We start from the raw sequence: 26,257 nt of genomic DNA, 5'->3' as shown, positions 1-26,257 counted from the left end.
ACACTAATAAAAAGCATTCAGACTGTGAATCTAATTACATGCTTTTATCGTTCCATTTCTACCTACATTATCTCTTGAGAAGATTTCATTTTTCTTAGAAGTGAAAAGGCAAAATCTGTAACTCATTATGGGGATACTACTCAATATTGACAAGGGATGAAAATTTCAAACAGAAGTGACTCCTCTGATTGAAGGTAGATTTTCATATTTAGCGAGAGGTGTCTTTTTTAATGTGACTCTCTAGCAAGCATGTTTAGATCAGAATTTATATTCATTTAAGTAATTTTTTTTGCAGAAAACATGACTGTTCAATGTCATCACTGAAATGACACAGTTTGACAGTTATATAAACTACACTCAAGATTTAAAAAAAAGTAAGTGTGACTTCCATACATTTAGGAGGAAAGCTTTTGCACTGATAAAATGTTTGCAGCATCTGCTTCCAAATCTTTAAAGAAGCCAGAACATCTCCTGAGCTTCCACACCTCAGGAAAATATGCATTGAGAAGGCCTCTTAATGCCTTAGAGGACATTAGGTCATAAAGGATAGTAGCACATTGGATTTTGTGTGAAATTCATTCTTAACAGCAAAAACTGGGGATTATTAGCATTCTCTGGAGAAGGTTTCTTTTAAACTGGATTCTACAGAATCCTAGGGTTCTATAAGGCCTTGAGTGGGTTTCCGGAAGGACTAAGCGGGAAAAGAACTCTCAAATTCAGTGATGCCAGACACCCCCAAACATCTGCTCTTTTCCTCTCATTGGCTGAATGTCATCAGTATTTGTCACTTCCACCATTTGTAAGTAGTCTGTGAAGCAGGTTCTGGCTGCCTTTCCTTTTTTTTTTTTAATTTACATTTATATCCCGCCCTTCTCCGAAGACTCAGGGCGGCTTACAATGTGTAAGGCAATAGTCTCATTCTATTTTTATATATTTACAAAATCAACTTATTGCCCCCCCAACAATCTGGGTCCTCATTTTACCTACCTTATAAAGGATGGAAGGCTGAGTCAACCTTGGGCCTGGTGGGACTAGAACCTGCAGTAATTGCAGGCAGCTGTGTTTTAATAACAGGCTATCTTACAGCCTGAGCCACATGGGAATTAATAAAGCAATCTTTGTTAAATTCAATCTTTGTTAAATTCAATCTTTGTTAAATTCAATCTTTGTTAAATTCAATCTTTGTTAAATTCAATCTTTGTTAAATTCAATCTTTGTTAAATTCAATCTTTGTTAAATTCAATCTTTGTTAAATTCAATCTTTGTTAAATTCAATCTTTGTTAAATTCAATCTTTGTTAAATTCAATCTTTGTTAAATTCAATCTTTGTTAAATTCAATCTTTGTTTTTTTTTGTAAAAGCAAATATTAATTTTGCATTTTATAATAAACACTTTACTTTTCATTTTGTTGCCAATTTTCTATCACTCATGCCTTGCCTCTTGATTAAGTGTTCTGAGATCTTTTTTTTTAATTTACATTTATATCCCGCCCTTCTCCGAAGACTCAGGGCGGCTTACAATGTGTAAGGCAATAGTCTCATTCTATTTTTATATATTTACAAAATCAACTTATTGCCCCCCCAACAATCTGGGTCCTCATTTTACCTACCTTATAAAGGATGGAAGGCTGAGTCAACCTTGGGCCTGGTGGGACTAGAACCTGCAGTAATTGCAGGCAGCTGTGTTTTAATAACAGGCTATCTTACAGCCTGAGCCACACCGCAGCCCTTCATTCATTCATTTCCTTCATTCCACTTTTCTTTCTTCCCACAAGCACGATTGAACTTCTTGCCTGCCTCCAAACACCAACAAATGTCCTCATCAGCCCATGTTTTCTAAAGGACAGCTGAAAACAGAGCTAGAAATCCAGGAACTCCTAACTTGACCCAAGAGCAATTTTGGTGAGTCTCTCCTTCTTCGCTTCCCATTTTGCAAACCACATTTGTGTATCAATAAAGGAGAATATTTGTAGCTCAGGGTTAAAATGAAGGGTCTTTTGTGCTCTCTGAGCTTGCTTGTTTTCTTGCAGACATTTCATTACCCTAACCGGTAACATCATCAGTGTTAGTAAGAAGCAGTGATGATGTTACTTAGTTAGGGTAATGAAACATCTGCAAGAAAACAGAAAACTCAGAGAGCACCAAGGACACACACCCCCTTATTTGTGTATGCAAGTGTGTGTCTGCAAGAGGCCAGCTTAATCATCAAGGTGACATCTGGTGCACACTAACTTAAAATTAAATCCAACTGAGCCACATGGGAATTAATAAAGCAATCTTTGTTAAATTCAATCTTTGTTTTTTTTTTTTGTAAAAGCAAATATTAATTTTGCATTTTATAATAAACACTTTACTTTTCATTTTGTTGCCAATTTTCTATCACTCATGCCTTGCCTCTTGATTAAGTGTTCTGAGATCTTTTTTTTTTAACCAACATGTTTTGAAAAACCCTTGTTTTAGTCGTATTGCTCCAGAAGCAGGGCTTAGATTTGGTGTTGTTTCACCAACACCAAAGAGATATATCACCACCAGGGAGATATAGCTCAAGTCATAAAGAAAACTATGACAAAGATATCTAAAAGGTATAAATAAATGAATTAGCTGTGAACTATATATGATTTGCCATAAGTATCTTTCCTCCCTTTTCAAAATAATAATGGGCGGCCAGGATCCTCTGCCTCTGCTGTAGAAAATAAACCTTTATGGTAAAAATTGAGCCCAAAATTTCTGTTGTTAAATAAGACATTTGTTAAATGAATTTTGCCCCATTTTACAACAGTTCTTGCTACAGTTGTTAAGTGAATCACTGCACTTGATAAATTAGTAACATAGTTGTTAAGTGAATTGCAATGGCTTCCCCATTGACTTTGCTTGTCAGAAGGTCAGAAAAGGTGATCACATCACTCCAGGAAACAGCAACTGTCATAAACATGAATCAGTTGCCAAGCGTCCAAATTTTGATCACAAGAGCATGGGGACGTAGGAAAGGCTGTAACTGTGAAAAATGGTCATAAGTCACTTTGTACAGTCACTAAATGAACTGTTGTAAGTCGAGGACTACCTGTATATTCCTTTTCTACCATAAGGTAAAGGTAAAGGTTCCCTGCACATGCATGCTAGTTGTTTCTGGCTCTAGGGGTGGTGCTTATCTCCGTTTCTAAGCTGAAGAGCCAGTGCTGTCTGAAGATGTCTTGGTGGTCATCTGGCTGGCATGACTAAACACCGAAGGCGCACGGAGCGCTGTTACCTTCGTACTAAAGGTGGTCCCTATTTTTCTACTTGCATTTTTTTTTGTGCTTTCAAACTGCTAGGTTGGCAGAAACTGGAAAAAGTAACAGGAGCTCACTCCATTTTGCGGCACTAGGGATTTGAACCGCTGAACTGCCAACCTCCTGATCAACAAGCTCAGCGTCTTAGCCACTGAACCACCACATCCCCTGATGAGCCACAGCATCCCCTGATTTTCAGCATCTTCCTGCTGAAGGATGTTTGTTTTAGGAATATGAGTTCAGCTTCAGTATTCATAAAGAAAGGTATAGCTAACTACCATATGTCTCTTAAGAGATTGTTAGCATCAAAGACAAGGCGGCTGTGCTTGTGGTGGAATGGGGCAAAATGATAGCAGAAATCCATGTTGTTTCCCCTGACTAGGATCTCTCTGAGGGAAACTCCTCAGAATCAGTGAATTTGCAAAGCATCTATGGGATCTTTAGATAGATAGATTCTGAAGAGAAGGAACATCCACTGGAAGGAACAAAAATGCCAATAACAGTGACCAAGTAGTGTAGTTGCTGATTGAAGGACATTCTAGTCCAGGGGTCTCCAACCTTGGCAATTTTAAGACTTGTGGACTGCAACTCCCAGAATTCCTCAACCAGATTTGCTTCAAGTCTTAAAGTTGCCATGGTTGGAGGCCTCTGCTCTAGTCTGTTGATCAAAAAACCCAGCTCCCTGAATTGTCTACACCAGGATCTGGGCATCCTTTGAATAATCAAAGATAATTTTATCAACAGGTTATGGAGATAGAAATATATGTGTATTACCAGGAATCTGATCTACACAATCACCATAATCTTTGTGAATACTCTGGAAGCTGAAACAGGCTGAATAGAGACGCCTTGAAAAGATAATGGGTGTCCTAAGAGTTACATCTCAGGAACATACTGTGGGATGAATCGACTCTATAAGTATTAAATCCAGAGCATTTTTTTCTGGAAACACTCCGTTTATCTCCGGGTTTCCATCTGGCACTTGTGCTATTTGGTTTAGCTCATGCCCAAAATCTTGTGCCATTACGTGTTCCTTTTGTGGACAGTTAGATATGTAAAGTTAGATGGCATTTGGTCCTTTTGGACTTGGAAGATTGGGTGAAGTAATCTAGGGCTCGTGAATTCTATAGTGTAGCCCTCTTTAAGTTCCATGCATTTCATATGATATGGGTTTACTGATGGGTGAATTGCATTAGACTCCCATGCATATGGAGTTGTTTGCACCTCCCATCTTGCAATGAGAAAAGGTGCTCCTCCAGCATTGGGATTAAGACTGTTGAAGTTTTTTAGGTTCCACCAAGATGAGCTGCATTCCTTGTGGCTCAATTATTTTTCTTTGAAAGAAATTGAGAGAAATGTTTGGAACAGTCTGATTCCTACTGTTTTTGGCTTCATATTTTTGTGTTGGTTAGGAGAATAGCTTTCTTTTAATCCTTAGTCTAGATTAGGACATTATCTAGGGCCTGTCTAAATGGTTTGCCATCCTTGAATGGGCCTGATATGAAGACTGATTTTAATTTAGAGTACTTTCCAGTTCATCAGCTACAGCTGTCTTAAACTGTTATGTTAGCTGTAGTGCCTTTGGCTGAGAACTGTATACTGTTTTTGCCAGCATCTGCCATTAAGGCAGAGACTTTGTTAGCTTGTTCATGCCTTACATGGGCTCCCTATCTTCTAGAAGGATGAATTGGAATAGCTGTTTGCCCCACAGGGTTGAAGCTAAATGAAGATGAACATGAAAAGCCCTTGTGGCCTTAGCTGAAACCCTGCATGCATTTTATTGCAGAATCTCTGTCTCCAGGACTGTCTAGGTCCAGGATATCTTCCCTGTCTTCATTTACTATTACTCCCAAAACCAGAGTTGTCATGCTAAGAAGTCTTAATTAGGTCTAGGGCTCCCTATGAAAAAGTATTGAGAAAGGAGAGGGAATAATTTTTGTTTTCTCATTGCCCCGAAAAACTACTCTGCTCTGAGGATTTTGTTAAAGATTTTGTCAGGGAATAGAAGGCATAAGACAGTAAATAGCTACAGGTAATCTTTGACTTACAATCATTTGTTTAGTGACCAAAGTTACAACAGCACTGAAAAAAATAACTTGACCAGTCCTCACACTTATGACTGGTGCAGCATCCCCATGGTCATATAATCAAAATTTGGGTGTTGGGCAACCAGTGTGAATTAACAACAATTGCAGTGTTCTGGGGTCATGTGATAACCATCTGCAAACTTTTCAATCATCTTCCGGCAAGCAAAGCCAATGAGAGAAGTTGGATTTGCTTAGCAACAGCACGGTTCACTTATATGCAGCTATTTGCTTAGCAACAGTGCCAAAAAAGGCTGTAAAATTGGATGCGACTCGCTTAACAACCATCTTGCTTAGCAATGGAAATTCTGGCCCCAATTGTGATTGTAAGTTGGAGACTACCTGTACTGGGAAACCACTGCTAATACTGGGTCCAACAAGAAATTTGTTAGGTTCAGGCATTCCATTTCCTTCAGCTCTGAGGTCTTGCAGACTTTCCTAAGCAGCTGGAGAATTCTGCTTTGTGGGAAAGCCTGATAGATTTGAGATTTGGCTTTGGACTTTATTCTCATCTAGGGAAAATCCCCCTTCTCCCTATCTGACCAGTCTTGAAGGAAAGTATTTGAGCCATATGTAATACGTACATCTCATCCTACATGTAGGTGCCGTTCCTTGCTTGCTTGCTGGTTTGATTCTTCCCCGTGATGTGGCCTGAACACTGACCTCTGTTGTAAATATCATGTAGCTTATTAGCCACTTATCTGACAATCTAGTCTCCTGAGGAGAGCATGGTAATGAGACAAGAGGGCATATTAATGTGCCATTCAAGGTTAGTCACTTGGCTCACTTCCACCCATAAGAGAGGACATATCCATGACTCTGCTAGATCTGTTTTCCCTAGCCTATGTTTGTGTAGAAGACACAAAAGGGGGGAAAAAAAACTTGGAGATCCATCTAGACCAGGGGTCTCCAACCTTGTCAACTTTAAGACTTGTGGACTTCAACTCCCAGAGTACCTCAGCCAGCAAAGCTCTGGGAGTTGAAGTCCACAAGTCTTAAAGTTGACAAGGTTGGAGACCCCTGATCTAGATTGAGAGTTCCTGGCAGAATAAATGGCCTTTCACATAGCTACTTTCTCTCTTTGGAAGCAATGTTAATTCCAATCTAAGCCCTGCCTCTGGAGTAAGTGAGAAGCTCACTAGAGGATGCCCTGCCTCCACTGAAAAAAACCAACCCCACAGGTTTCCGTTTGAAATTTGGAAATGTATGAGACAGAACTGATGAAGTATCAGATCACATCACCTTGGAAAGATTTATGTTGATTGATACCTGGCTTCAGAGCTATGAACAAAGGCTAATGACACATAGCAAATGTGCAGAGATTTGGGGAAGATGTTCAAAGAGGCACCAAGCGTTCTATTTCCATTCTTGTCTCTTTTAATGTCTAAATTACTCTTCAGATCAACAACATTTACAAAATGCACCAAAGCACAAGGAGCTGTGATACAATAGAAGCCAACCAGCCACATACAGAAGACCAGTGCTGTTCATAAATAAGAGAAAAAAATTGTTAAATCAAATCAGAAAAAGCAGACTGCCAGATGGATACTTAAGCTTTTAGATCTTTACAGGTTCCACCCAGCTGAGAAGGCTAACCACCATCCTTGTATAATCTTTTCTAGGCTGAATGCATTATACATGTATAGTTCCTGAAAAGTAAACTTACAATTCCTAAGCTCTGCACTAAGTGGAAACATGACATTCAGTCCCAAGCATGTTCAACATTTACAGTATTGTGGGCTTCATAGTAATGTACAGACGTTGGAGATACATAGCAGAAGTTGTGTTTACCTGTTTTTGCTCAAACACGGCCTCTTCTTTGTTTTTGTGACATCTGGTGGCCTTTTCTTAGATGTCATTTGCTGATAAGCCTTCATCCCAACTTGGTTTCTCATTTGTAACAGCTCCTCAAAAGACATTGAAGACAATTCTGAAGGAAATGGAAAACAAAACACAAAATATACAGACATACATAAAAGCATCTGAAATATTTACACCAGTCTTTGGCAATCTAAGTACTCTCAGATGTATTGATTTAACATGTGAAATTTTTCAGCAATCGACCATGCTGCCTCAGATACTCAAGTTAGGAAAGCTGATTGACATATTTAGTTATTTATTTTCTACACCACTGCAATCCAGAGACTCTGGGCAGCTTACATAAAGAATAAAATCAAATCAACACATAAAAGAATAAAACAACCTGCACAAAAGCCATAAACAATAAAAACAAAAACTGAACATGGCTTGATAAAATCAGAAGCAGACATGTATTGAATACTGCAATTCCTTAAACAGAAAAAATTGCTTCCTCTATGTTCTACAAATACATAGACACACAGATATTTTTTTCCCCAGTCATTGCAATTTACAAAGACAAAACTATCCCCTAATAACAAGAACTATTAGCAACCATTTGTGGGCAAAGGTTACACATAATGTAGTAAAATGTGTTACTTTTAGAGAAATAAATATATTTTGATATTTAACAGCTAGTGCAGATCAAAGCTATAAAAATGCCATCCAAATTTAAATAAAAGAGGGGTTCTGTCCCTTTAGAACTGGCAATACAGAAAAACCTGAGCTGTGGTTTTTATACCTATATCACAGGGGCAATGTCAGGTTCCCTATGGAGTTTTCCTATATTTCCCTTCCAGGACAGCTACAGGGAGCACATTAAATCAAGCTAAAGATAAAACTCTCCTAAATTTAGGAACTGTGATATGGTAAGGCTGGTTTAGTCACTAAAACTTGGTTATTTGGAATTATATTGTGATTGAAAGTAGAAATCCTTGACCTTAGTACTATACTGATCTAACTTGTTTAATTCGAAGGTTAAGATGGCATCATTGGAGAAACCATACAAATTCAGTGTCTTTTGAATTACTGTTTCCTAAGAAGGTGATTATTTTATTATTTATTTATTAATTTTTTATGCTGCCCATCTCCCCCCACAAGGTACTCTGGGCTGCTGTTCATACTGTTATATAGTCATATATAAGCTCTATGTAGCAATTGTGCTTCGGCTTTAGTTGCAAATAATTTAATTGCAGCAGGGATAAGCTGCTCCCTCTAGAAAAATCGTATCTTTTCATGGCTGATGCAGAACTGTGGGATACCTAGTCCACCTGGGTATTTTTGATTGAAAAACTCTTCCTAGTGACTCTTACATCTGTGCACTAGGCATATTAGAGCTATTTTTTCCATTCACATCAAAGCCAGATGAACAGTTCTATGCATAGAGCTGCAGTATTTATACAATATAGCACCATAAGAACTTGTAACATCTCAATAAAACAAGTTATGTGCCCTGGTTAGAGAGCTCACCCCATAACTATATTTGCTTAACTTCATGCAAAGCTTCTTATATCAAAAGTATTTTCTTGGCTGCTATGACTTCCCTTTAGTGCCCCTAGAAGGAAATAACTGCAGAGGTAAATTTTTAAAATATTTTCTGAGTTTCCTACTTTGAACAGAGATTTGATTTGCTATCTACCCTGCCTCCACTCCTGAGTGAAGTTTTAACTCGTATTTTCCCATTTTTATGTGAAATGTGAAATGGTAATTCTTAGTCAAGATCATGCAATATTCCGCTGAAATTAACCACTAGAGCTGATTATATATTTGGGATATAAGAATAAAGATGAATTACAACGAATCAAACTGCTGTCTGTTTTAACCAAGTGCTATCTACATCAACTGGCAGATTTTTGTAGGATCAAAGTAAGTTTATTTCCCACCTCTTGCCATTCAAGATTAATTTGCGAACTAAAAAAAGCCAATTTGTGATCTTCCTGTGTGTAAGAATGCTGCTTCCTCTATATAAAACATACCTATGGCATTTCTCCATCTCTAGATTACAAATTGAATTTGCTTTTTTAAATATTGGTTTCTTTCTTCTTCAGCTGAATGGGCTCTTGATAGCCATTTCATACTTGCAAATGAGGTATAATTAGTGTGTCTTTCCTATGACTTATTTGAACAGCACTTTTCTTACAACAGATAATTAAATAGAGAAAGAGATGCTGTGAGGTATATGCTCTATAATCATTGAAATCTTTCAGAATGTAAGCCCTTCTTTCTCTTTGCATCCACATGTACTAAAAAGGCCTCAGGGTTGCTTTGAAGTAAATGGGCGTTGAAGTGTCACCACAGGTCAGGCAATGAATACGAAACATGTTCTCCATATTCACTATACTGCAAGCACTTCCTTTCACTTGAAGCTTAAGAGCAGAATTTTGAAGTTAGTGCTCTAATACCTCAAAACTTTTTATATTTGACTATACTTCTGAATGATTATTTAGTTCATATTTTTCACACTGTTAGAGACCTTTGTATCACAAGTATATTCTAAGCAGTGATTGTTAACCTTTTTGCCATCTCCTGCCAAAAGTGGGGGGAGCGGGGGATAGCATGTGCGCGTGCCCACACCCATAATGCAATGTTCCCCCGCGTACCCTGCCCCCCACATACACGTGTGACCCCCCCTCAAGCTCCCCCCGTCCCCGCGCATGTGTGCACAACCCCCCCATGCTCCCACCGTGCAATCCCCCCACAGCACGTTTTGGGTCTAGTAGGCGTCCCTGAAGCCTCCTGGGACCAAAAAAGGCCCACGGGAGGCACACCACACACGCCATGCTCCCACCACCCAGTGCGCATGCGTGCGCATCTCCAGCATGTGCCCCACCTCCATGCCAGAGACCAGAAAATCAGCTGGCCAGTGGGAGGCGCGCGTGCTTGCATGGTGGAGCTGAGCTGGCCCACAGCTCACATGCCCGCAGAGAGGGCTCTGTGTGCCACCTGTAGCACGCATGCCATAAGTTCTAAGGGAATACTTTTCTTTTTATATATAAATGGAAATAAAATTCTAAACTATTGTTGTAAAGCTTTAAGAATAATAAGAATACAACAAATTAAATTAGAGCAGGAAATGTTTAAAAGAAAAAGAAAGAACAGAAAAAAATAAAATGCAATAAGAAAAGAAAATTTTAAAAAGAGCAAGACAGAAAGAAAAATATAAAGATGTAAACAGTGGCTTCAGAGCAAGAATAATTATATCTTAACCCTTCTCACTAAAGCAGGGGTGTCAAATTCACGTCATCACAGCAGCATCACATGACATATTGGGACTCTTCCCCCTTTCGCTAAACTGGGCGTGGGCGTGGCCAGCGCGTGATGCATTCAGCCTGTTTGACAGCCCTGTTCTAAAGTTATATCTCCTTTCCATATTTATCTTATTTAATTATCAAAACCATAAATCACAAGTTCATTTTTTTAATTTTAAGCAAAAAATATATAAGGGGTTTCCAGTCATCAATGAAAGTAGATACTTATTTTTTCTAATCAAAGAAGTTACTTGATCCATTAAAAGCAAGATCTGTTAATTTTGCCAATTATTCCTCTACAATGGGTTCTTCCAAGTGTTTCTGTATCTGTGCATGTAATATTCTTGTTGCAGTAATCATGTATTGAAATATTCTTCCATGACTCTTCAAACTGTATATCATCAATTATAAAAAAAATGTGCTATTTAAATTTTTTGCCATACATTAAATAAATAAATAAATAAATCCATCAGCTGTAAAAAGTTCTGGCTTCAACTGAAAAAAGGTAAAGGCAAAGGTTTTCCCTGCCCACTTTTATTCGACTCGGTGGTACACATCTCTGTTTCTTAGCCGAGGGAGCCAGGCCAGCGCTGTCCAAAGATTGTTGGTGGTCATGTGACCAGCATGACTATATGCAGAGGTACACAGAACATCTTATTCTTCAAAATTTTCTGTTTCAACATACGTATTTGAATCCATTTTAAAAATTGTTTTTAACCTATCACCAAGCATATCTCTTGTTCACATCTCCAATATATATTGGAAATGCCTTCATATATTCTAATTTCTCTGGCGTGTACCAACTAAAGAAATCTTTTTCAACCAATAGAACACAAAACTAGTTTAAACAGCAAATGACTCTTCTTTCTAAATGAGGAAAAAACCCACATGAAAGAAAGAGCGAAGAAAGTCTGAACAGTGTTTCCAGCTTCATACGCTGAGCAAGGGAACTGAACATCTCAACACAACAATGCCTTAGAAGGAGCCTCTGAAAGACTTGAGCTGGGAACCAAAACAAAATAATGCTTTGTGCTAGTTAATGTTGTTTCACATTTCACATTGTTTGGATGTTTGTTTTTTAAATTTAGGCTTAGTGGAAGACAGTTGCCGCAATGGACTACAGTATTTTAATATAGTTAGCTCTCATTTCTTATTCAGGAATATTTTTTGATTTCAGCATAGGGGAAGACTGCTCCAGTGTCAAACATTACTTAATTTCTCATAGTTCTCAATATTTTACAACTTTTTTGAACATTTTTTTTCTGTATGCTATTAAAATTTACTGTAATTGGTTAATAAGACTGGCCAATTGTTCCAAAGTAAAAAGTGAGGAAGGACTTTTAAAATAAGTTAACATAATACATTAACAGATGAAGAAATAAGTCAATTTGTAATTATCTCTAGCAATAGAGTAACATTGGCAAGTAGGAATTCCATATTTATTCATTTTATTTTATTTTTTTTAAAAACTCCACTGAACCATATCAAAGGCCTTGTCTGCAATCAAAGAGACCATCACTCCTTTTAAGTTTTCTGAATGTGCATTTAGAATACCAATTACTAGTCTAATTTTATAAAAGGCCTTCAAGCATCCGATAAGCCAAATTGTGCAGGATAGATAATTGAATGTAGTATCAGTAGTCTACATGGCAGAGTTATTTTCAATATTTTTGCATCAATATTAGCAGATTGATTGGATACTAGCTTATACAACCATTAAGTTCCTTCCCAACTTTCAAAATTAATTATACAAGCCTTGCTGAAAGACACTGGAAAGACTTTATTTAAAAAGCATAATTACAGACCTCCAGTTTGATTGAGCAAAGACTTCAATGTATATTTTATGCCTCTCAGTTGGATAACCATCTGTATAAAAAAACCATCCTATTTTCATAGATTTAATAACACTTTTTTCTTGCAGAGATAAGATTTAATTAAGTAGCTAGTATATGTAATCTAAGGAAGAACTATATTATATAAGCATGTACTTTTTTCCTTAGTTGCATTTGACTGTTACATCACTAGGAATAAAAGTAAAAAAAACCTATTGTTTTTATTAAGAATAATTAAATACTGTAATTGTATATTCTTAATAATGGACATGATTTACACTTGCTAGTGTTTCAGATGAGTGGTTGATAATTTTTTGAGTTCTCATCTTGCTCCCATTATCATCTCTTTATGCAATTCAGTTAATAGCTTGTAGCTATTAATTAGCTTCAACTGCATAGAGAGAGTTGAAGTTTGTATTCAGCAGTCATAAATGCTTTTTGGGGTGGGGGGTTTGTTGATGGTGAAGGTGGCACATTTGTCCAGTCCAAACTTTACTGAAATATCTTGGTTGTATATACTGACAGGGTTGAGCATCTACTCTCAGATAATGTTTTTCAATACAGTTTCAGTCATACGTGTAAATATTACGGTTAGCCATGCAGTCAGTCAGATATTTAAGACTGGATTTGGCATTTTTGTCCATTTATTGAGTCCTTCCCAAGAACCTGTGGGAGGGAGATGTTTGATGATGTTAAAGGTATTGTCGCAAGTTGTAAGCTGTATGAAGTATAGCTGCCTTCTGCAATTGACTGATAGTGATTTTGCAATGCTGATAGTGTTCAAGTGGTGGTCCAGTTGTTTTGCGATGGCACCCAAGGCACATATTACTATTAGTACTATCCTTGCTTTCTTTTCCACAGTCATTCTTCTTTTCACGGGTCTTTGTATTTTGTGATTTACTCCAGTTTTATTTTCTATTCTGCTGCCTTTGGTATTGGCACATTTTTATCCAGACGTTTTTATCTTTCTTATCAGTAATTGTTAATTATGGTTTGTCATACAGCCAGATGTTCAGACTGCACTTGGCATTTTTGTCTGCCTATCAAGTCCTTCCCAAGGACCTGGGACATACAGATGTAGATGTTTGAAGTGTTACAGATATCTTCGCAGGATATAAGCTGTTTTGAGTAAAGTTGCCTATTGTAATTGACTGATTGTGAATTTGTCAATGCCAATACTATTCAAGTGGTGCTCCAATTGTTTCCATTCCAGTTTTTACTGTTTCTAAAAAACAATATGGCTGTCAATGTTCCAACCGACAAACCCAATCAAAGCAAGCACAGCCGAGACGATACGCTCTCTTAATGCAAAACTTTATTGAGTACATCATTTCAGCACAGATGAGGCAAAATCAGATCTAATCATTTCCCACACAAACCCACATAGTTAAAATTTAGGTTTTCTCTCCCCCTATTAGACAAGGTCACGTTGTCCAATGGAGTCTACTAGTATTGTTGTGAAAGAGTCTTTCGGCTCTGGTGGGCTTCTTCGGCACTGGGATGATAGTAGAATGTTTGAAGCAAGAAGGAACATAGCAAATCTCTAGTGATTTATTGAAGATACGGGTGAAGATGGGGGCAAATTGGTCAGCACAGACTTTTATGCAAGAAGGAGTTATCTTCTCTGGGCCTGGAGATTTTCCTGGCTTTTGTCTGTGAAATAGGTCTTGCACTTCCTTTTCTGTGATCTCTAAGGGTTGTGAACCTAATGGGATGGGGTCAGTTGTAGGAGGCTTAGCTGTTGTTGGTGTGTCTGAGATGGGAGTTGTGGAGATAGGTGGCTGTAGTTTCCTTTCAAACCTGCAGTAAAACACGTTCAGGTCATCTGCCAGTTGTTGACTTCCTTCAGCCTGGGAAGGAGGCTTGCCATAGCCGGTTATATTTTTAAGAGTTTTCCACATGTTTGCTGGTTCATTTGTTGAGAACTGATTCTTTAGCTTTTCAGAGTAGCTTCTTTTTGCTGCTCTGATCTCCCTTGTTAATACATTTCTGGCCTGATTGTACAGCATTTTATCACCTTTTCTGTAGGCTCCTTCTTTGGAATGACGTATCTGCTTAAGTTTAGCTGTGAACCAAGGTTTGTAAGTTCCTTGTCAGTACACATAGGTCTTCACAGAAGCTGACATATGATGTTACAGTATCTGTGAATTCAGTCAAGGTCTGCAGAGGTATCTTCAAAATATTCCAATCAGTGAAGTCAAAGCAAGCCTGCAGCTTTAAGTTTGCCTCCTCAGTCCAGGTCTTCATTGATTTAATTGTTGGTTTTGTGGTTTTAAGTCTTTGCCTGTAAGCAGGTACAAGGTGAATCATGCAATGATCAGAGTGTCCTACACCTGCTTGTGGTATAGTCCGATAAGCATCTTTTAGTGTTGTGTAGCAATGGAATAGTATTCTTGTGTTAAATTCTATGTTATTTGTGTAATCTAAAGTGTAATCTATTCTCAACAATTTTTCCTCTCTGAGAGAGATAGGCAATTTAGAAATAGGACAGACAGACAGACAGACAGATAGGAGCCACAATGGAAAACTGACAGTTGGAGTTTAAGATCTGAGCATTGTGTGATGGGGTGAATTCCAATTACTTGCCTCAGCTCCTGCCTACCTAGCAGTTCAAAAGCATGCAAATGCAAGTAGATAAATGGTGCCACTTCGGTGGGATGGTAACAGCATTCCATGTGCCTCAGTGTATAGTCATGCTGCCACATGACCACGAAATTATTCAGAAATGCTGGACCCCTTGGCTAAGAAACGGAAATGAGCCTCTAGAGTCAGAAAGTACTAAACAGGGGAAACCTCTGTGCATGTGTGTGTGTGTGTGTGTGTGTGTGTGTGTATACAGTACATACACACACACACATATAATATATATATATATATATATATCTCACATATTCAGTCTTGAAGAATATCAGGATGGACCCTAAATTAACTTGGCTGGTATACAATGCCCTGAATTGATTAGACATTCTAGCAAGGGATGGGAGGATGCCTAAAACAGAATTGAAATTCAATAATCTGAACAGAATATGATTTTAATGTGGAATCAGTTATCAATCATCCACAGGTATATTATGTACACAAATATATTTAGCTTTGTTTCAGTTGGATTGATGGCTAAAGTCCAGGATTTGCAGAAAAGAGAAATTTTGGAAGAATAAAAGGATTTGATTATAATTGGACTGAAGAAAAAGTGTATATTTTTCCCTTTGTTTGTTCCATCTATGTAGTTTTCTTAGTTTCTTTGTGAAATATGCTATATGGATATTATATATTTAAAGCAATAGCACTTATATACCGCTTCAAAATGCTTTACAGTCTTCTCTAAGTGGTTTACAGAGTCAGCATATTGTCCCAAACAATCTGGGTCCTCATTTTACCGCCCTCGGAAGGATGGAAGGCTGAGTCAACCTTGAGCCGCTGAGAATCGAACTCCTGGAATGAGCAGTGAGTTAGCCCTGCAGTACTGCCTTCTAACCACTGCGCCACTATGGCTCTTAAAGGCAGCAATAACACCAACTCCGTCCTGGTAGTTTCTCAAAGTATGCCCCAGAAAATGAAGAACAAAATGTACTCTTTTGTTGCAAGGTTTCTGCAAATCCAAGACAAATTATACATTTTATTTCAATCTCAACAAGAAATTTGCCATATTGGCTCAAACCTATAACCGATCAAATCAACCATTCTGCTCAAGAAGGAAGGATTGAAGAGAAGAGGAAGGATATGTGTTTCATTTCTTCCTGACGGAAGTTCTTTCTGTTTATCTTACTTTTAAATTTAAAAAATAGTGTTAAAGGTTTGTCATTTACAACCTAAAATAAATCAATTTATTTTTATGCAGCTAACTAGTGAATGCCACTTGTCATCAACATGCTTGACTGAACATTTTTCTGTCCTCACTCTAAATAATAACCATTCTCACAGTTCCCCTTGTTTTGCTTCCCACGCCAAATCCAATTATTAATTTGAAGTTCTTATAAGTGTTGAATCAGGATGAATACAATAGTAACAAATAACAAAATAAAAGAGTTTGCTATTTAAAGGGAGACAGCTATATTAAGATATATATATATAAATATATATATCAAGAAATTGAATATATAAAGGCCTACAAATTGATTTGGATGCTTTCAGATATAGTCAGCCTAAGGTAAGTTATTTTTTATTTCTAAAATTAGAAAAGGAACAACATAAAAAATTCTATTAGATTTATGACTATCAAACAAAAAATGGAAAACAAATAAGGAAAAGAAAAATGAAGTACTTAGGGTATTGATTAGTCTACATGAGGCAACAAATATTTTATTTTGCATACTTTCTCTACCAGTTTGAATCTCTGAACTGAAAATGTTTCAAATGCTATTGGTGGAATATATAAGTCCTAGGTCATATTTTCCCAAATTTGAGTCCTAGGTGATATGGGCTTACTATTTTTTTTTAAATCATACATGGAAATTGACAGTGCTGATTGGGCATGGTTGCTGAGAATTCCTGACTTTAAGAGAGCTGACAAATATGACTATTTGCATTTGTTTTGCCTGCACCTTATGAGATAAATATATAAGGTTACCAAGACAAACTGTTATTGATCCATAAATGCCAAATCTACCAGGATATAAAAATATTACAGTATACCAGTACAGTATTCTCCAAAAACATAATCTACGAATCAGAAGAAATGCCACAATGTAGCACTAATCTTTCCCAAAATATTTCAGAAATTCTGTAGGAGCAGTTTGCACATTGTTATGGGTGCTAATGATAACAATCTAGAGCAGCACACTTTAGTTCCCGTTTCTCTAAAGAGCCCAAGAATTACTGATTTTATATCTGGACATGTAGATCCATGAGAAACACCAGAGTTTCATCAATCACCAATTTCTACTTTAGCTTAGGTTAGCTTATTCAGCATTTCTGGTATAAGGATACCCTAGTAAATGCCAAACAAAAGTTATATAATGAAAACAGTGCAATACTTACTAATATCATCCACTATTAAAGACATACCGTATATACTCGAGTATAAGCCGAGTTTTTCAGCACGTTTTTTGTGCTGAAAAACGTCCCCTCGGCTTATACTCGGGTCTATACGGCTTATACTCGAGTTTTTTTTAAGCCTCGGCTTATACTCGAGTATATACGGCTTATACTCGAGGTTTGTTTTTTTCTTTTTCACATTTTACCGGACGGAAGCCCTGCGGTGCAGTGAGAGGCGGGCGGGGCCGCCAGCCTTCTCAGCTGAGGAGGAGGTTTCCCAACCGTAGTGCCTCATTTCCCACCCTCGGCTTATACTCGAGTCCCCAGTTTACCCCAGTTTTTGGGGTAAAATTGGGGACCTCGGCTTATACTCGGATCGGCTTATATTCGAGTATATACGGTAATTCTGAACCATTTTGCACATAAGCTTCTCTTTAACTACAAATTCTTAAGTGGCTGCACCGTAAGATAGCAGTAGGCATAAACCACAGGGGCTTTATTTCAGGTTTTATGTTATTCAACGTATTTTTTAAATAACTTGGATGAGGAGTTCTTTCGTGATTTTTAAACTTGCAGATAGCAAAATAAAAAAGAGGGGACAATAATTTAGATGACAGTGTCAATGGGCCAGAAACTGGCAAAATAAATTTCAACAGGAACAAATGAAAAATCCTACATAAGGACAGGAAAAGTCAAAGGCATAAGTATAGGATAGGGGAACAGGCTAGACCGGTGATGGTTAACCTTTTTGGTGCCGTGTGCCCAAAGTGCATGTATGCATGTGCTAATGCAAGTGTGTGTACTCGAACCCCCAAAATGCAATGCGATCACCCATGCATGTGCCCCGCCCCCTGTGCATGCACCCCACATGCATGCACCCCAGCCCCCTGTGCATGCGCCCCCCCTCCGCACCCTGTTTTGTCTTCCAGGTTGGTGGAGGCTTTCCAGGCCCAAAACAGGGCGCAGGGGCCCTCACGCAGAGCCCCCCATTTTGGCTTCCAGATTGGTGCGGGCGGCAGAAATGGAGTAGGGTGCGCTGGGGGGAACTGAGGAGATCGGGGAAGGCATGGGCAGCAGAAACAGAGGAGAAAGTAGGGCACGCTTGGGGGAGAACCCTCAGAGATCAGGGAAGGCACAGGTGGCAGAAATGGAGGAGAAAGATAGAATGTGATAGGATGTGATGGGGGGGAACCTGCGGAGATCAGGAAAGGCCCTGTTGCCCGCGCATGTGTGGCAGAGACCCGAAGACCAGCTGGCCGTGCACATGCATGGTAGAGCTGGGCTGAGATGACAGCTGGCATACCTACAGAGAGGGCTCTGCAGGCCATTTGTGGCACAAATTTATTTATTTATTTATTTATTTATTTATTGTTTGTTTGTTTGTTTGTTTGTTTATTTATTTATTTATTTATTTATTTATTTATTTATTTATTTATTGTTCTCCCAAAGGACTCAGGGCAGTTTACAGTCAAAGTAAAGACAGTTAGTACAATTTTTAAGACCAGTTTAAAAGGAAATGCCATAGGTCCACCATCACGAGGCTTGACAGTAGTTGTGAAACATGAATCAATAGACTGATGCATCTCCAAAGAAACCAAATTTAGTTCTAAAATCTAAACTATATCAGTATAAAGACAGTGGGAGATCAAGAAAAGGCAATGCTCCTCAACGTCAATGTACTTCAAGGATATTAAAGGATATTTCTAGGGCCTAGGCTGAAAAAGAGGTCTTAATGTGAATTTATTTCATGCTACTGTTATAATAAGTATAGCTTATACTATACTTATACTACCAAAAACTATGGCAGCTAAAACTAGATAATTATGATTGTTGTATCTTACATACATTTTGGTTCTGTATACATATATATTCTGTATACATAGCCTTGTGGTGCAACCAAAACAATCTGGAACTGAACACACTCAAAACCGTAGAAATGGTGGTAGACTTTAGGAAAAACCCTTCCATACTTCCACCTCTCACAATACTTGACAACACAGTATCAACAGTAGAAACCTTCAAATTTCTGGGTTCTATCATATCGCAAGATCTCAAATGGACAGCTAACATCAAAAATATCATTAAAAAAGGACAACAAAGAATGTTCTTTCTGCGCCAACTCAGTAAGCTCAAACTGCCCAAGGAGCTGCTGATCCAATTCTACAGAGGAATTATTGAGTCTGTCATTTGCACCTCTATAACTGTCTGGTTCGGTTCTGCAACCCAACAAGAAAAACACAGACTTCAGAGGATAATTAGAACTGCAGAAAAAATAATTGCTACCAACTTGCCTTCCATTGAGGACCTGTATACTGCATGAATCAAGAAGAGGGCCGTGAAAATATTTGCAGATCCCTCGCATCCTGGACATAAACTGTTTCAACTCCTACCCTCAAAACGACGCTATAGAGCACTGCACACCAGAACAACTAGACACAAGAACAGTTTTTCCCGAAGGCCATCACTCTGCTAAACAAATAATTCCCTCAACACTGTCAGACTATTTACTGAATCTGCACTACTATTAATCGTTTCATAGTTCCCATCACCAATCTCTTTCCACTTATGACTGTATGACTATAACTTGTTGCTGGCAATCCTTATGATTTATATTGATATATTGATCATCAATTGTGTTGTAAATGTTGTACCTTGATGAACGTATCTTTTCTTTTATGTACACTGAGAGCATATGCACCAAGACAAATTCCTTGTGTGTCCAATCACACTTGGCCAATAAAAATTCTATTCTATTCTATTCTATATAAATGTCAATGGCCTACTCTGGCCTCTTACTTTCATGACTTTTAGTCTCTCACCATTTTCAAGAGAGGGAATGTGTGCATGTGTGTGTTGTAGGGTTACAGATCAGAAGAAATTAAATAACAGGAAGACATGAATAATTCTACCAAATTTATTATTTATTCCATTCTTAGATAGGAAACTATGGCTGGGGAAAGAAATTTGCTTGGTTGGATGGCTTCTGGCATGATAAAAAGGGAATATTTATTTATTTAGTTAGTCAGTTAAGACATTTTTATCCTGCCTTTATTATTTTTATAGATAATCTAGGTGGCAAGCCACAAAAAGTTGTACAAGATAGCCAAGTTTTGTTTCTCTCAACAAAATATTGCCAGAAATATTATGTCTCAAAGTTGCTGGAACCTCAGAATCATTCTGTAGAAGGCTGTGGTATGGGGTCACATATGCCTATAACTCTGCAAGTATTGCATCGGCACACCTAACATTTTACCAATGTTCACTGGGGTCATGTGTGCATGTCCACACAAAATTTCATTGAAATCCGTGATGGTTGAGTGGGGCACTTTTCTGAAATCAGACCACTTGACATGGAATGACCCAGAAAGATGTTTTGGACTTCTGATGCTGAAAATTCTTGAGATCACTATGAAATATCACTATGAAATATTGACCATCAATTGTGTTGTAAATGTTGTACCTTGATGAACGTATCTTTTCTTTTATGTACACTGAGAGCATATGCACCAAGATAAATTCCTTGTGTGTCCGATCACACTTGGCCAATAAAAAAAAAATTCTAAAAGCTAAGAAATCAAGAGTCTCAAAGGACCAGGGTGGAAACAGATCATCTTGGAGATCTATTGGGTCAATGAGACTGGACATCAATTTTACAGCATATAATCAGTCAATCAAAAACTTCAGATACAAGGAATGCTCATAGGAATTGAGCAAATGACTTGAATAGAAAATAGTATATTACATGAGAAATAATGCTGGCATATTCAGAATTAAAAACAAAGGAAAAAAATCTGAAACTGTAAAATTAATAGATGCTCTGACAATTCAAGGAAAACATTAAGAGTTATAGTAGTCCAGTTATATATTATTTTAATTTTTATAAATGGGAAAGGAAAATAAAATCCTATGTCTTCATATAAATAAATGGTATGTTTCTCAGGCTGATATTCCCTTCAATTTTCTCTGTTTAAAACTAATAAAGAGAAAAAAGACAAATGATGACGATAAGAATTGTATAGGCTAGAGGAAATGAAAGTTTCAAGAATAAATGGAAGAAGAGAAGATGTTGAGCACTCCTATTTATTATTACAGCAGAACGCGAGTTCAGAAGAATTTGAGCAAAACGTTAGTTATGAATCATAAAAAATCTCTTAGAAAAGCCATTATCAGACCCATGAATAAATTGTGCACAGCAATAGCTGCAATACTGGAAAGAATCACATCACTGTGTTCCTTTTATGTTTATGAGTTGGACCAGTACAAGTGTTAGTAAGTACTGTCTTTCCTGTTCCTTTCTTTCTTTGACACCCCTCCAAAAATCTTCCTCCCTGGTATGGTAGGCTACAACAAATAGTGTAGACTATGACATGAGGGTAAAAAGAAAGGAATTTTTAAAATTCAGGTGAACCACTATTTGAATCTGAGTTTTTCCCTTCATCCCATCCCCACTCCGAAATAAACACACCCTATTCTGAAACTTACACTGACCTTTAGGCAAAACTTTCTGAAGCTCTTAGTAATGGTTAACACAGATATAAATTATTGCTCCCAATTCACTGGGGATAAAGCGAAATTCTTACATCAGGTAATGATCCTTGAAATATTCAGATCCCAAGCTGTTTAGAATTCATTCCAAACAATTCCCAAGAAGCTTTCAAACATGCCTAGAATATTGGTTTAAATCAATCTAACTGTGGAAGTTATTTCCAATGTGTGCAGAACATATACTTTGCACAATAAAAAAATACATGAATCTCTCCATCAGTATTTATATCAATATCAAGCTTTTGACATACACAACACGATAGGAAGGAAAAGGCCAGTACTTATACCGTAATGGAACTTTTTTTCTTATTGAAGTATGTGGATCAGAAATGTTAGCATAAGCATTCTCTAACACAGAAATCATATATGAAATAGCTCTTAGTGCAAAAGAAAGGACAATACTCAGATGGATTCTTAGTCTGACTTGCTGTAACAGTTTCTAATGCATAGCAATTTTATGCAAGCTATTAGGTTGCAGTCACCTGTGACACACTTTCTATTTTAATGTGTTTTATACAAGCATGTATGTGCGAGGGAAACCTTTACCTTTTTATACAAGAATGTAAACTACCTCCTATTCTTCCTTGCTTCCATTCATCTTGGAATCTTGCTTCCATTCATCTTGGCTGAATTCATCCCTTCCTGACTCCATTATCTCAAACAAAGAATATCAAGTCTATTGATCAGATCGGGAAAACCGAAGAGGTGGTGGAGTGGCTATCTTTTACAAAAAGACACTGAATCTAAAAAATATCCAAGTAGCACATAAACTCTCTCTTCCTGAAACTATAGTATGCGACCTATCCCTTGACACTGCTCTTCGATTCTTACTATGCTACAGAGCCCCCGACTATGACATTACCCACGCAAATATGCTAACCTCAATGCTAACATGGACTACCTCTTGCCCATACCCTCTTATCTTCCTGGGTGACTTAAATCTACCTCTCATTAACTGGACAACCAATGAATGTTCAACTGACCCAATCCATACTACACTATACAACGCTGTTACAAACCTAGGTCTTGAACAACTTGTAACTAACAATACAAGACTCAACAACTGCCTTGACCTCATCTTCTGCAACAATCCAAACTCAATTTACGGACTACAAATTAAAGAACCCTTTTCAAACAGTGACCACTGCATGATTGATTTTCGTCTCAATATCGTCCATACTTAAATCGTCATAACAACAGAACTCCTAACTACAACTTCAAGAAAGCCAATTACGACCTTATAAACAACGATCTTTCACTTCTGAACTGGCAAAATCTGTTTGCAACCTGCATAACCGCTGATGACCTCTATAGAATCTTCCTACTTGAAATCAATAGAGTCATTAAATTATATGTACCACGAATGACTACCATGTCCAAGAAAAACAAACTACCCATATCAATAAAAAAGCTTCAATCAAAAAATTCCCACTGGAAAAGAAACAAAAAAGGCTATGTTACAAACTTCAGAAACCGTTACAGAAACATATGCAACCAAATTAAAACTGAATGCACAAATTACCACACCAAGCAAGAAGAAAACCTTCTACGCACAAATTCCAATCGTGCCTTTTATAATTTTGTCAACAGTAAACTTAAAGATTCAAGATCCATCCCACCACTAAAAGATTCTAACAACAAAGAATGCAATGACGAAACAGTCAAAGCAAACCTCTTCAACATTTTCTTTGGCTCAGTTTTTGTTAACTCCGATAACACATATCCAACATTCCACAAACGAACCAGCAATGACTATGATGATTTAACTCATATAGATTTCACAGAAGACAATGTTGGTAAAGCTCTTCACAACTTAAAACCATCGCTTTCTATTGGACCTGACGGTCTATGTGCATATTTCTTAAAAAAAACTTTCCATTAATATAGCTGAACCCCTAAGTATTATCTTTGATAAAGCTTTCACTACCAGTTCTCTTCCCAAACTTTGGTCACTAGCCACAGTCATCCCCATCTTCAAAAAAGGAGACCCCAGCTTAGTCGAAAACTACAGACCGATCTCCCTTTGCTGCGTCACCTGCAAAGTCATGGAATCTATCATCAATCAATCCATTACCTCACACTTAGAAACTAACAACCTACTCTCCAACAAACAATTTGGTTTCAGGAAAAAGTTATCATGTAACTTACAACTTCTCCACTGCAAAAACATATGGACTTCAAATCTAGATCAAGGCAAATCAATAGATGCAATCTACATAGACTTCTGCAAAGCTTTTGACTCAGTAGTACACGATAAACTTCTCCTTAAACTAACATCCTATGGCATCTCAGGACCCCTCCACAAATGGATATCTGCTTTTCTGTCTAACAGACAACAAGTGGTCAAAATTGGCAATGCTTTATCAAATCCTGTTCCTGTCAAGAGTGGCGTTCCTCAAGGCAGCGTCCTTGAACCAACACTCTTTATTCTATACATTAATGATCTTTGTGACCATATCTCAAGTAATTGTGTTCTCTTTGCTGACGATGTCAAAATATTTAACACCACAGACAACACTTCTATCATTCAAAACGACCTTGACCATCTATCCGCTTGGTCTAAAATTGGCAGCTCCAAATTTCAACCAGCAAATGCTCAGTCTTACATATAGGAAAAAAGAACTCTAAAACTAAGTACATACTAGATGGACATTACCTTACAGACGACCCCCATCCCGTTAAAGACCTTGGAGTTTTCATGTCAAATGATCTAAGTGCCAAAGCCCACTGCAACTACATAGCAAAAAGCTCTAAGAGTTGTAAACCTAATTTTGCGTAGCTTCTTTTCCAAAAACACCACACTACTAACCAGAGCATATAAAACATTTGCTAGACCAATTCTAGAATACAGCTCACCTGTTTGGAACCCTCACCACATCTCTGACATCAATACAATTGAGCGTGTCCAGAAATATTTTACAAGAAGAGTTCTCCATTCCTCTGAAAACAACAAAATACCTTATCCCACCAGACTTGAAATCCTAGGCTTAGAAAACTTGGAACTCCGTCGCCTTGACAAGACCTAAGTTTAACTCACAGAATCATCTATTGTAATGTCCTTCCTGTCAAAGACTACTTCAGCTTTAATTGCAATAATACAAGGGCAACCAATAGATTTAAACTTAATGTAAACCGCTTTAATCTAGATTGCAGAAAATATGACTTCTGCAACAGAATCATCAGTGCTTGGAATACTTTACCTGACTCTGTGGTCTCTTCCCATAATCCTAAAAGCTTTAACCAAAAACTTTCTACTATTGACCTCACCCCATTCCTAAGAGGACCATAAGGGGCGTGCATAAGCGCACAAACGTGCCTACCGTTCCTGTCCTATTGTTTTTCTTTTCTTCTTCCTATATATGTTTATATGTGTATATACTATATAATCTTTTTGTATGATGTTGTGACAAAATAAATAAATAAATAAAATAAATAAATCTTCCTTTCATTTTCTCTCCACTAGAAGATTTCCTACAAACTATTTGATGTACATTTTCACCTTCTTTTCATTTCCTTTTAATCTAAAGTCTTCCTTTCTTCCCACATTCTTTTTACAAGTTCTCATGCTTGTACCATCTCCTTTCTTCTTTTACATTAAATCACTCACCCTCAAAATTACTTCTCTCTTTGCTAAAGGTGAGATTGTGAGATTACCCACTGGTACTCTTGACAGTTTACCCTCGGGACCAGACTGCAGGAACAGAGGCTTCTGCAGTTAGCTTTTGAGCTGCATGACTAGGAGCTGAGAAATTTCAATCAAGCTCACAGCTATAATGCAGCCTGTAAGCCTTATTTCTTGAACTATTTTGGATGTCACAGCTATTTACAGCTAGAGAGAAATTTTTCTGAGCGGCAGGATAAGAAAATTCCACTTGATGAAATATTATTTTTTTCTGGATTACAAAGGAAGAAAGAAAAAAGTTTTTAAAAGACTTATACGTTTTTGCTAAAAAGCTTAACAAAGAGTTGATGTAAGAAAGTTTAAAAAGGATAAAAGGGACAATTATTTGAAAAGTTGTGGGTTGTTGTTGTTTTTTTTTGGTGGAAGTGATTTTGAACAAACTGGAATTCAATTAGACAAAGCAACCAGTCCTTCATAGGAATGTTTTTGTTTAATATTTACTATCAGAGAATCCAGACAATTGGTGAATTTTACAGAACAAAGGATAAAGGTAATATGAGCCAGATGGAATGCTGACTGTAACTATAAAGATAATGGTTGTGATGCTGGCAGTACAACAGAGTACCACATGAGACAAAAGTAGGAAAAAAAGGGGCGAATTGGCATTTTCTTTCTCTTGTTGAGACACTTTGTTTTAAGATGCAAAAGAAAGAGGATATTTGGGTTCACCTTATTTGAAAATATATTTTGTACCTTGCTGCTTGGTTTGGATGAAACAGTGAGTGTTGCTGACAAACTTTTTTTTTTTTGTCACATTATATACAAG

General features: G+C 37.5%; 1 protein-coding gene across 5 annotated transcripts in view; it reads right to left on the bottom strand.

Annotated features, from left to right (window-relative positions):
- Positions 1-26,257, bottom strand: part of RRP36 (ribosomal RNA processing 36) — a 48,375-nt gene that overhangs the window by 4,963 nt on the left and 17,155 nt on the right. For all 5 annotated transcript variants that reach the window (XM_058165136.1, XM_058165141.1, XM_058165137.1 and 2 more), the window contains one exon: positions 7,145-7,283. In XM_058165136.1, coding sequence (XP_058021119.1) covers positions 7,145-7,283 — 139 coding nt within the window. The remainder of the gene's footprint in view (positions 1-7,144; positions 7,284-26,257) is intronic.

The sequence above is a fragment of the Ahaetulla prasina genome, chromosome 1, assembly GCF_028640845.1.
Source record: "Ahaetulla prasina isolate Xishuangbanna chromosome 1, ASM2864084v1, whole genome shotgun sequence".
Classification (NCBI taxonomy): domain Eukaryota; kingdom Metazoa; phylum Chordata; class Lepidosauria; order Squamata; family Colubridae; genus Ahaetulla; species Ahaetulla prasina.
Note: the sequence above shows the minus strand (reverse complement) of the source record. Positions and strands in the feature narration are given on the sequence as shown.